This window comes from Macaca nemestrina, chromosome 18 (assembly GCF_043159975.1).
Source record: "Macaca nemestrina isolate mMacNem1 chromosome 18, mMacNem.hap1, whole genome shotgun sequence".
Lineage (NCBI taxonomy): Eukaryota > Metazoa > Chordata > Mammalia > Primates > Cercopithecidae > Macaca > Macaca nemestrina.
Window position 1 is genome coordinate 14,642,999 of NC_092142.1, and position 12,807 is coordinate 14,655,805.

The following is a 12,807-nucleotide window of genomic DNA, read 5'->3' on the forward strand; positions in this document are numbered from 1 at the left end:
ATGTTAGAATTTGCAGGCAAGATTTTCAAAGCAACTACTATTACAACTGTCCTCAGTGATGGAAAAGGAAATATGCTTGTAATAAATTAAAAGGAATCCATATATATACAGAAATGATTTTTAAGAGAACTAAATGGAAATTTGAGAACTAAAAAAGTACAGTATCTGAAATGAAAAAAAATATATAGATGAACTTACCAGAAGGGAGATGGCAGGGGAAAAAATGTCAAGAACCTGAAGATAGATCATAACGTATCTAATCTGAATAACAGAGATGGGGGCAAAAGATTTTTTTTAAGTCAACAAAGCCTCAGAACCCTGTTTTATATAATTCAAACAAATAGTCTAACATAGGTAGAAGAGAAGTCCCGGAACAAGAGAGAAAGAACTGGATAGGCAAATATTTGAAGAAACAATGGCTGACATGTTCACAAATAGGATGAAAGACAAATTTATAGCTTTGAGATGCTCGATAAACAAGCTGGATAAATCACATCACAGTCAGATTGTTGACAAAACAAAGAGAAAATCTTAAATGCATCAAGAGAAAAAACACATTTCACACAGAGCAAACAACTAATTGATTAATGTCAAGCTTTCATCAAAAACTATGAAAACTGGAAAAGAGTGTAACAGCACGTTTAAAAGTTTTTAGGGAGGAAGAAGTGGAAGAGACTGTCAAGCCAGAATTCTATTATCAAGTTAAAATATCCCTTAAAAATGAAAGTGAAGTAAAGATATTTTCAGATAAGGAAAAATTGTGTTAGTTCACCACCAAAGATCACATTGTCTTGAGGAGTGTATAGCATGTGTAGACGATACTTAAAATAATTAATAGGCCAGGCGCGGTGGCTCACGCCTGTAATCCCAGCACTCTGGGAGGCCGAGGCGGGCGGATCACGAGGTCAGGAGATCGAGACCATCCTGGCAAACATGGTGAAAACCCGTCTCTACTAAAAATACAAAAAAATTAGCCGGGCGTGGTGGCGGGTGCCTGTAGTCCCAGCTACTCGGGAGGCTGAGACAGGAGAATGGCGTGAACCCGGGGGGTGGAGCTTGCAGTGAGCAGAGATGGCACCACTGCACTCCAGCCTGGGCAACAGAGCAAGACTCCGTCTCAAAAAAATAATAATTAATAAAGGATGGGGGAGGAAATGAGTGGATCTGTGTGGTTGTAGGATCTCTATGTTTTATTCAGTGTATAACATTAAGTAGCCTAACATTAAGTTAAGGATATGTATTGCATATCAATGGTAACAATTTTAAAAATTCAAGATAGCTTAAAAAAAAATCAATAGAAAGGCCTGGCATGGCATCTCACACCTGTAATCTCAACACTTTGGGAGGCAAAGTGAGAGGATTGCTTGAACCTAGGAATTTAAGACCAGCCTGGGCAACATGATGAAACCTCATCACTACAAAAAAGACAAAAATTAGCCAGGTGTGGTGGTGCACACCTGTAGTCCCAGCTACTTGGGAAGCTAAGGCAGGAGTGACACTTGATCCCAGGAGGTTGAGGCTGCAGTGAACCGAGGTTGTGCCACTGCACTCCATCCTGGGTGACAAACTGAGACTGTCTCAAAAAAAAAAAAAAAGAAGAAGAAGAAAGAAAAATTAGAATACAAAAATGTCAATTTTTTTTTAAGGAGACAGGAAAGAAAAACAGGATAACAAAAAAAACTAGATGGAATGAATAGAAGACAAATATAAAATAGTAAACCCAAACTTAACCATGTCAGTAATTATAACATATATGACTAAACAATTCAATTAAAATGCAAAAAATTGTCAGAATGGATATAAAAGCCATACTCACTGTGTGCAATTTTAAGGTATGTCTGCAAATTCTTTGACATTCCTCCCTGGGTTGGATTTAGCAACTCACTTCTAACAAACAGAATTGGCAGAGGTGATGGTAGGTGACTCCAGAGGCTGTCATAAAAGGCATGCCCCTTCTTCCTTGCTCTCCCCTGGATTGCTCACTCTGGAAAAGCCAGCTGTCACGCCATGTGGACATGTCAGCAGCCATCTGGAGAGGCTCACATGGAGGGGCACTGAGGCCTCCCGTCAATGGCCAGCACTAACTTGCCAGTCGAGGGCATTCCCCAGCCACTCCTACAGTTGACAGTAACCTAACCAATGTCTTGGCTGCAACCTCATGAAAGACCCGAAGCCAGAACCACCCATCAAAACCATTCCTGACCCACAAAACTGTGACAAAATAATTTTAAGCCATTATGTTTTGGTATTATTTAGAATATATCAATAGATAACTAATGCATGTATCTCCAAGAGGCATACTTTAAATACAAAGACACATTGAAAGCAAACGTGTTGGAAAAAGATAGACCATGTCAACAGCAAGCAGAAGAAATCTGCAGTAGCCAGAAGATTTGAACATACATTTTCCCAAAGGTAAGTGGATGGCAAATAAGCACTAGAAAAGATGTTCAACATCATTAGTCATTAGGGAAATGCAAATTAAAACCCCAGTGCAATACCACTACACACCTAATGGAATATCTAAAATTGAAAAGACTGACCCTACAAAGTATTGGTGAGAATGAAGAACAACTAGAAATCTTATACCATATACTGAGGGTGGGAATATAAAATGGAACAGTCACTTTGGAAAACAGTTTGGACATTTCTTCAAAAGTTAAACCTATACCTAACCTGTGATCCAGTCATTCCACTCTTAATTACCCAAGAGAAAAGAAAACACATGTCTATACAAGGACCTGTACACAGATGTTCACAACTTTTTTGTAATAGCCAAAAACTGGAAACCCAAATGTCCGTCCACAAGTCAATGAATAAATAAACTGCTGTTATTTCCATACAATGCAATACTACGCAACCAAAAAAAAATGAACTGTTCCTGAGGTACACACTACAAGACGCGTAAATCTCAGAATAATTATGCTGGGTGAAAGAAGCTGGTCCTTCCCCTACCACCAAGAAAGTACACACAGTACAAATCCATTCATATAAAACTAATCCATAGTGAAAGCAAGCAGATCTGGGGGTTGCCTAGGGATGAGAAGATGAGAAAACTTTAGGGGCAATGGATATGTTCATTATCTTGATTTTGTTGATGGTTTCATGGGTATATTTATATGTCAAAACATAACAAATTGTATGCTTTACATAAGTGCACCTTACTGTATGTCAGGTAAATCTGAATAAGAGCTCAACAAATATATGTAGTGTGATACACCTATACAAATTTTTACCTAAATACAAGTGAATAAAGACACTTTTAAAATAAGGTATTAGAGGCCTCTCAAAATACAATTCAGTGATAGGAAAAAAAGGGAAGCAAAGAAGTCAGTGGAGCTGGGTACTAACTATCCCTGTTCTTGCTGTGTCAACTAACCAGCTGTACAGCTTGGGTAAATGGCTTAACTTCTCAGGTGACCTCAGTGTTTTGAAAATTATCACATGATAGATTAGAACTAAATCGTCTAGAAAGTCCCTTGGGACTCCTAATTGTATAATGCTTCCAGGTTTGTATGAAAGAAACCTAATTTGTACTCTGCTTCATTGTAGATTTCCAACGCACACAGTCAGCAGATGGATGACCTCTTTGATATCCTCATTAAGAGTGGAGGTAAGTCAAAAGTCACATCAGATCCTCACAGGAAGGCATCTCTTAACACAAGTACATGAAAGCTTTTCTTAAGCACTCATAGCTTATCTTTAGACACTGAGAAACGTGTTCTTCCAACTGAATTTACTGTTTTAAAATCTGTTAAATATAGGTCATTAAAAGAACTTACGGCCAGGCACGGTGGCTCACATCTGTAATCCCAGCACTTTGGGAATCTGAGCCCAGGAGTTCAAGACCAGCCTGGGAAACATAATGAGACCTCGTCTCTACAAAAAATTTTAAAAATGAACAGGGTATGGTGGCACACCCCTGGGGTCCCAGCTACTAGGGAGTTGAGGTAGAAAGATTGCTGGAGCCCAGGAGGTCAAGGGTGCAGTGAACCGTGATAGCTTAAAACAGTAATACAACATGAGATTTTTCCACAGATAGATGCCTGCTAAAAAACAAAGACAAGATAGCAAAGCAGAACCAGATTTAAATTCCATGTTGAAAAGCTTCAAAACTTGTTCCATGCGTATGTCTTTGTAATGGGATGAAAACATTACAATACTACCTTAATTATGTGACATCAAGCTACCTAGCATGAGCTCCAGTATCTTTCTTAAAATTCAAAGTCAATGCTAAAGCATTTTCTACAATATAATATGAAATCTTAGATTTATATCATCTTTATTTAAAAGGGACATTAGCCACAAAAAGAATAAGGATATTGCCTCAGCTTACATATCTTTAAAAATAAGTATAAAAATCAATATTTAAAAAAAAAAATCCTGGATAGTATTTGCATATTTAGCGTAGTCTTAAAATTACCCTGATGAAAGTTTTATTTGAATTTTCAAATAGTGATCAGAAGTTCTCCATTTATAGCATGTATCATTTGACACTGAAGTTGACGTTGACATGGAGAATTGATATTTGACTATAGCTCTACATAACGCCAATAGTATTTTTTGCTAAGAATTATATTGGCCTTACAAAAATAATTTAAGCTGGCCAACCCCAGTGACTTACGCCTATAATCCCAGCACTTTGGGAGCCTGAGGCAGGTGGATCACTTGAGGTCAGGAGTTCAAGACCAGCCTGGCCAACGTGATGAAACCTTGTCTCTACTAAAAATACAAAAATTAGCCCGGTGTGGTGGCAGGCGCCTTAAACTTGGAAATTAAAATGTGACACAAACAATCAAGCTATTTTCTTTTTTTTTTTTTTTTTTTTTTTTTTTTTTTTTTTTTTTTTTTTGAGACGGAGTCTCGCTCTGTCGCCCAGGCTGGAGTGCAGTGGCGCGATCTCGGCTCACTGCAAGCTCTGCCTCCCGGGTTCACGCCATTCTCCTGCCTCAGCCTCCCGAGTAGCTGGGACTACAGGCGCCCACAACCACGCCCGGCTAATTTTTTGTATTTTTAGTAGAGACGGGGTTTCACCGTGGTCTCGATCTCCTGACCTTGTGATCCGCCCGCCTCGGCCTCCCAAAGTGCTGGGATTACAGGCGTGAGCCACCGCGCCCGGCCAAGCTATTTTCTAAATGGGATTTTTTTTTTATGACAAAGTATCTAATAAGTATATTATTTCATCTTATTGTCTACTAACATCAGTAATAATGAGAACCAAGTTTTATATAGTTAGTTATAAGACTAGTTACTAGTGACACTGTGCCTGGCCCTGCCTGTAGTCCCAGCACTTTGGGAGGCCAAGGCAAGCAAATCACCTGAGGTCAGGAGTTCAAGACCAGCCTGGCCGACATGGTGAAACTAAAAATACAAAAATTAGCTGAGCATTGTGGAGGGCACCTGTAATCCAGCTACTCAGGAGGCTAAGAGGCAGAAGAATCACCAGAACCCAGGGGCAGAGGCTGTAGTGAACTGAGATCATGCCACTGCACTCCAGCCAGCCTCGGCAACAGTGCAAGACTCTGTCTCAAAAAAATAAAAATAACAAAAATAAAAAGAATAGTTACTTAGATTACACTTAAAGCTTTCAAAACAGTTTTAGAGATGACTACTGATAACTAAAAGTAACAAACCATTCAAAAATAAATGCAGTACACACAGTTGACAATTCATTTATAAGAATCAAATTGTAAGTTCCTTTTCTCAGCCATTTGTACATACCAATCATTGAGCTTTAAGAGCTATTGTTAATTAAATTTATTTTTCCTAGTGTATCTGCATATAAATGAAACCAATCGTATCCTCATAAAATTTTAAAAGATACTGTATTCATATATGTAGTTTAGTGAACACTAGTATTTATAGAAGATGGTCTGTTAATTTGCTACTTGATCTGGCAGGGAATAACACATAATGAAGACATTTACCAAATCAAAATTTTATATAAACTCAGAAAACAAGACCAAAAAGTGAAAGAAATAATCAAGTGATCCACCTCACCTTAAAAGAAAAGGATCAGAGGGACCGTGTGTTAGCTTTAATTCAGAAATGAAATCAAATGCCATTGTATATTTTCAGAACTTTACATAGAATGCACTTGGCTAAATTGGGTACCCAGTCCAACTGTAATGATAAAAAAAAAAAAAGGAAAGAAGAATAGAATTACCTCTTTTATAACATGAGGATGTACTTCATGTCTCAGCACAAACTCAGGATGTACATTTCAACATTTATATTAGGAGTATCATGCTGCTATAGATAGATTCATAGGATGATATGAGCCCTATCTTAAAACTTTAAATGACAAAATAAGGACTCAAAGATAAAATAATCTGAAACCATTGATTCCTATCTAGTGAGATATAACTGCTTTTAATGCTTAGTCTTACTGAAAAGAATTTAAAGCATATCAGAATGTAATAAACTGGCCTTGGACAGTCTGCTGACTAAATTTACAATAAAAAAGAATGTAATAAACTTTTATGTTTATCTATTTAACTAAAATGATCCATCATCCTAAAGGTTGTCAAGGATTGTACCTGACCAATAGCATTCTCTTCCTACTTCTAAGATGGACGTGCGTAGAAGGAATCGCGTAATAGTAAAGTAACTGTCCTAGTAATTAATAAAAATTTTTAAGTAGTAGTAAATCTTTAGTTACTAATTACTTCATTTATTTTACACAGAGATCTCCCTCCCCATAAAAGAAGAACCTTCTCCTATTTCCAAAATGAGACCAGTGACAGCCAGCATCACCACAATGCCAGTGAATACAGTGGTGTCCCGGCCACCACCCCAAGTCCAAATGGCACCACCTGTATCTTTAGAACCTATGGGCAGTTTATCTGCCAGCTTAGAGAACCAACTAGAAGCTTTCTTGGATGGAACTTTACCCTCAGCCAGTGAAATTGCTCCATTACAAAGCAGCAGTGAAGACAGAGAGCCCTTCTCTCTGATCGAGGACCTCCAGAATGACCTGCTGAGTCACTCAGGTATGCTGGACCATTCACACTCACCCATGGAGACTTCCGAGACCCAGTTTGCTGCAGGTACTCCCTGTCTGTCTCTCGACCTGTCAGACTCAAACTTGGATAACATGGAGTGGTTGGACATTACCATGCCCAACTCCTCTTCAGGACTCACTCCTCTCAGCACCACCACCCCAAGCATGTTCTCCACCGACTTTCTAGACCCACAGGACCTACCACTACCATGGGACTAACGTCACAGATTTCTTATCTGAGAGTTGATGAGGTTTAAGAACATGAAGATTCTAAAAGGTCAGTTTTTAGAGATAGATCTATAGTTGCATTGTTGCAATCAAAATATGTTGTCACAGAAAGAATAGGTGGAAGGTCATAGCCTGGAACCCAAGTTTGAAAACATTTCATTGTGTTCAGTAGTGAATTTCTACAGTTTAACATAGCACAGGGCCTTCTGAAAAACACACCAGTCAAAGACGACTCATATGTTTCTCCAGACTTCAGTAAAGAATGAAAAGTACCTTTACATAAAAAACAAAGAAGAGTAATATATGCAGCAGTGACGTTAGGATTCTGGTAATTAACTACATTTAAATCTCTCTGATCACTTTAAGACCCTAAATAAAAGGCAGACAGCTCCACTCAAAAACTGAGGCTGATGTGAGGGAGGTGAGAGGTCACTGCACTTGGTACTTCCTAGAGATGGCCAGAGCCAGGCCCAAGACACGGCAGAGATCAAAGGCAGTAGAGCGCCCTGGCCGGTTCAATGACCGCTTCTGGCTAAAGACTTTTGGTTCTATTCAGAAACCTGTGTTGTTTTTTTTGATGTTGTAGTTTATTTTGTGATTTTTGGAATCATACTTTATATTTCCAAATTTAAATTTAAATGCAAGATCTTTCACCATAAACAGAAGATACCTACAAAATACTGTCAGAAGTCCAGGTATACTGATAACACTGAAAATTCTATTAGCAACCTTCTGGGTTGCTTAGATTGATTTTAATGTATATATTAGACATTTGTATGTATGCTCTGACATTGTGATATGTACAGCCTACATTGGGGTAAGAAAATGGGTATCCAAGGTCCTACTTTTTTAATAGCTCGAATATTTCTAGAGTACTTGAGCCACGTGTATTTCTGTATTTAAAGAATTGCTGACTAACTTTCAGGTAACCAGACCCATCTCAAAGAACCAAGAAAAGGCTTTAGCATGAAATATCTTTCTGAGCTGGTGAGTTAGAAGAATGGAAGGTAAGGGGAAGGTCTGTCATCTACCCAGGACATTCCCATGATGAGTACAGGTCAGACTGTGCCATGAGGTGGGCCTCCAGGTCCCCGCCCTGGCCCTCTTTCTTCTGTCACTAACCCTGGTTATCATTTTACAGGCTTGTAACTGGATGTTCTACCAGAGCTCTCACTATATTGTCAAGCCTAAGATTGAAAAACTGGAGGCTTTATTAGTGTTTTTTATATAGAAAACAGTTATTACATATTTGTTAAGTCAAGTCATTTCTTAAGAATTTTCTAAAATGCCAACTATCACAGGATTATTTCAAGCTAGTCATTGAGGTATATGACAAAATGTAAATAACAAAAAACTGAAATCTACCAAAAGAGCATGGAGGTTTTTCTTAAGTAATAATATTGTGCTCTCCACCTCACCCTTGTGTAAACCCTCGGGTCACGTTGGTTCCCCTGGGTCACAAAATGGTAAATGTTCCATACTGACATGCGAGAGGCAGCCTGACCCGTTATTTGGAAAGAATTTGTGAATCATTTCTGGGTTTGTGTTTTGCCTAAGAGCTGATCTTATTTCTGATTTGTGTGTGTGTGGTTTATAAATTTTACTATGTGTAACAAAAGTCTGCTTTTCCAGCATGAGCACGCTGAAGCCCTCTGCTCACTGGCACTTCCTGACTCAAAGGCACTAACAGTGCTCATGTGCCTTCCAGGCGGTTCAAGGCAGAGGCCACTGTGCTCAGTGTAGTCTGTGATGAATAGTTTAAGTGTTCAGAAATTGGTAAACCAACGCATGGGATACAGTAACTCTCTGTTAACCAGAACACCGTCATTTGACCAAGCCCTACAAGAGTTTACCACACTAGACGTTCTGTGAATCCTCGAGTCAGTTCCATTGAGAGGGGCCTGTCTCCAGGGCCAGGCTATTTACTTGGGAAAGTATTTTTCTTACAGTTCTTGGCCACAGTGTTTTTGCTGAGGGTTTCTGTCTGGGCTTATCAGGTCCATACTTAGACCCTGAGCATCTTCTTCATTCAGATTTGAATGGCGTATTAAATTAGCACCAAATATCAGTGGGACTGTAGGAGGTAACCGAACACTAGTGCCATTGACTCTCATTGAATAACTTTATATTTCCATAATCCTGAATTGTATAGATAAGTTTTCTAGCTCTCTGGTCCCTTTATTGCTTTTTAAAATAGGGTTTGAAACATGCCACAGGAAGGTTGCTCTCCAAAAATACACAGTGCAGTGCAAAAAAAATGCTATCTCATTAGCCTACTCTCTTGACTATGAATTGCTAAAGTCCCCACTTCACATATGTGTTTAAACCTTTATAAACCAGTATTTCATTTTTAAAAAGGCAAGGCGTCTCTAGCCCATTAATTCTGCAAGCCACTTCATTTGCACCATTCCACTTGACCCTCCTCTCCCCTGGCTTGAGTCACCAGCCAGGCACCTGTGACACGAGTGCTGCTGCTCTCCAGGATCTCCACTGCATGTTCCAGGTCAGAGTGAGGGCACGCTGTGTGCCCACACTCATGTGACATGACCAAAGATGAGGCCCTGTAAACAAGGCCCCTCTGACCCGACTCAGTGCACATGATGGTGAGTGCAGTGAGAAAGGGTGGATGTTGGCTAAAGACTGGTTGTTGTTGTTTAGGTTAGTGTCACAGCCATTACAGCACAAGTCAAAGTCGCCAGTTGAATTTTCATTATGCACGTGTGTGATTTAAGCAGTGGTACTGTTGTGTATCATATTGCAAAGTATCATACTGCCAAGAAAGTAACTCCTAGAAAGGCATTATCTCACATCCCCATCTTACTTTCGTACATGTTCTCAAAACACAGTAGTGTCAGCCTTACCTTTGTGCTGTATGTAGATAATCAGATCATCCTACTGGGGGTGGGATGAATTTAAAAAGTTATACCAAAACTTCTGTAAAGTCTTTGAAAGTCTAGGGGTATGTGGTCATCTTGTACATTTCAGCAAAGCATCTATTAGGAAACCTCATAGGACAGTGTTAGTGGTTCACGTTCTAGTGTTTTTTCCTGAAATGTGCAATCTACTGTATAATATTGCCACATAATTGTACATAGATGTATTCTGAATTTGTGGAATTTCTTGCTTAGATACTATTGTGTTTGTTTCATATGAATATTTTTGTAATTCTAAAGAGAGATGTTATTTAAATTTCCTTCTTAAAAGCCACATGGTTCTGTGATCCATGTAACTGACACTTTTTGGCTTTCAGCGCTGTTTAGAAACAGTGGCAAAGGCGGGGTGGTGTTGCCTGCAAGCTGCTGCCTATGGAAGGCAAAGTCATAGTAATGAGATAGCACCTCTGAACTGTGCAGTCAGCATACCCTGAGTGATGGCTCAGGAGCGCACTACCTATTTTGTTACCAGAGCTGACTCAGGCTTCCTGGACCCTCAGCTCCAGATCATTCCAGGCAGCATAGCATTCTTCAGAGTCCTTTCAGAATTCCCAGGCTGAAATCAGCCATAGCAGTTGACAAAATGGCTGTCACCACAAGTGATGGAATAGTCCCTTTACTGTCCTCAAATGGACTAGGCCTTAGAGACGTGGCAAAGCACTTTGGCAGGGTTTAAAATATTTGTGAGAAGCCCACATTTCAGTATACATCCTCACCAGCTTCCATGCACCCACCTGCGGCTAGCCTCACAGAAGTCCTGGCTGTCACCTGGATGGGGAGCTCATGGTGCCGCTGGGGACTTTTTAGAGAAATGTAAAGAGAACAGCTATTCAGTGTCTACCAGCAGAGCAACACGTGTCAATGTAACCGAATTCACAAATAACTCTCCATTTTTCAATATCCGCTGCTGTAAACATGAATGTTGAATACGGACAACAGAATACCCATACACACCACCCCACCGCCCTAGAGGCCACGAAACTATCCCAAACTTATCAAAGAACATTAACTGGAAGGCCAGGTTTTTCAAGGAACATAGCTGACAAGTGCATCAGTGTGTATCTGGAGAGCATCCTAACTGCATTTCAACTCATCTTTTAAGTGATTTCAGTCAAAACTGGAAAACAACTAAGAGGTAGTAATTTTTTTCCTGGTTCAAACCTTCAATAACTTGCTCATTCAGCAGCCTCTCTGAGCTACATTTTTATTTGTAAAGTGACTCTGTCTGCATGGCAATAAGCAGGTCCGTGTTTTTTCCGCATTCACCCTTTCTTGCAGTATCCAAGGAAACACATCATTACAAAGGGTTTCTACCTGAAATCTTTCATGGAAGGCCTACAATTCGAAAAGCTGCACATGTTTACAGAAGAACTCTTACCCTCCATGCAAACACTTTGCTCTGTGATGTCACAGTTTTGTGACAATAAGATGGCAATCTCGGATCTACAAGGTGCTGTCGGGAATCAAATAAAATATATTATCAGAGATATCATCACATCTATAGTGTTTAACAGAGCTTTATGCCAACTAAGACAAAGCTTTAACAAAGTTTATAGAATACTGAAAGTCATAACAATTACCTCTCTACGTGATGCTGTAAGGAATCTTGCTAATTTGGTAGGAAGAAGAAGCATTTAGGAAAGGGTTTAGTATCTACCAAAAGTACTTGACCTCAAGTAACCAACAGTAATGCAAACTTGCTTTAAAGGAACCAAAGGCATTGCCAAGTATTTGCCAAAAGGAGGCACTTTTTATTTAAAATTTGAGACTAATGAGATCTCAAAAATCAGTCCCAAAAAGGTATTATCCATCTAAGGTTATAATTTTCACAAAGATGTAGATATTTCTCTATTGTTTTCATGTAAAATAGCATAGAGTCGTTTTGTTGGTTTAAGAATAACATTCAGTAGTAATACAAAGTTTTTTCTATGTAGAAATTAGTTTTCTTTTCTTGCTTGCAGTAGAAATGCAATGTGATAGGTGTTTCTCTTCTTCTTTTCATTGTCACATTATGTCTTAGCATCTCACTTTATGAAAAAAAGGAGAAAGATACCAATCTGCAGAGCCCTGCTTGCTAAAGCACTCGTTTAATCAACACAAAATTATGGCAATCGGGGGTCCATTCATGTATTGCCTTTATGTTGTTTTTTAAAAGAAAAACCATGATGCCTTTGTATTTGCTGTTTGCACCCCTGAAATCAATTCCATATCATGTTTGAATGCCATACATTTTGCACATGTACTGTACATAGGTAATGCATACTGTATTTTTATATGTGTGCACATTTATCATCAGATCTTTTGTACATAGTGGCAGTATTGTAGCTGATCGGGAAATGTTTGATATCTCAGCAATTTTGCATTTTTGTGTCTCAAATAAAAGACATTTTGATGTACTATGATTCTTGCTGTGCAGAGGAAAGACCACTCCCTATGGGTTGGTGGAGCCATGGTAGACTGTGGAACGGGAGTGGATTTATTAGGAGGAGACACTATACCTTCAGCACACAACTCACAACAGAAAGCCACCAGGCAAAGCCTGTGAACTTGTCACCCTCCCCTGGATCCAAGACCATGAGATACAAAATAGAAACTCACAGGCATGAGCTGAACTTGAACATGTCATGATTTACACCAAAGTCA

At 39.2% G+C, this 12,807-nt stretch overlaps 1 protein-coding gene across 10 annotated transcripts in view; it reads left to right on the top strand.

Moving 5' to 3' along the window:
• MRTFB (myocardin related transcription factor B) overlaps positions 1 to 12,561 on the top strand; it is a 262,686-nt gene extending 250,125 nt beyond the window's left edge. For all 10 annotated transcript variants that reach the window (XM_071084138.1, XM_071084137.1, XM_011717424.2 and 7 more), the window contains 2 exons: positions 3,553 to 3,613; positions 6,687 to 12,561. In XM_071084138.1, the coding sequence (XP_070940239.1) occupies positions 3,553 to 3,613; positions 6,687 to 7,222 (597 nt within the window). In that variant the 3' untranslated portion in view covers positions 7,223 to 12,561. The remainder of the gene's footprint in view (positions 1 to 3,552; positions 3,614 to 6,686) is intronic.
• Positions 12,562 to 12,807: the final 246 nt, after the last annotated feature.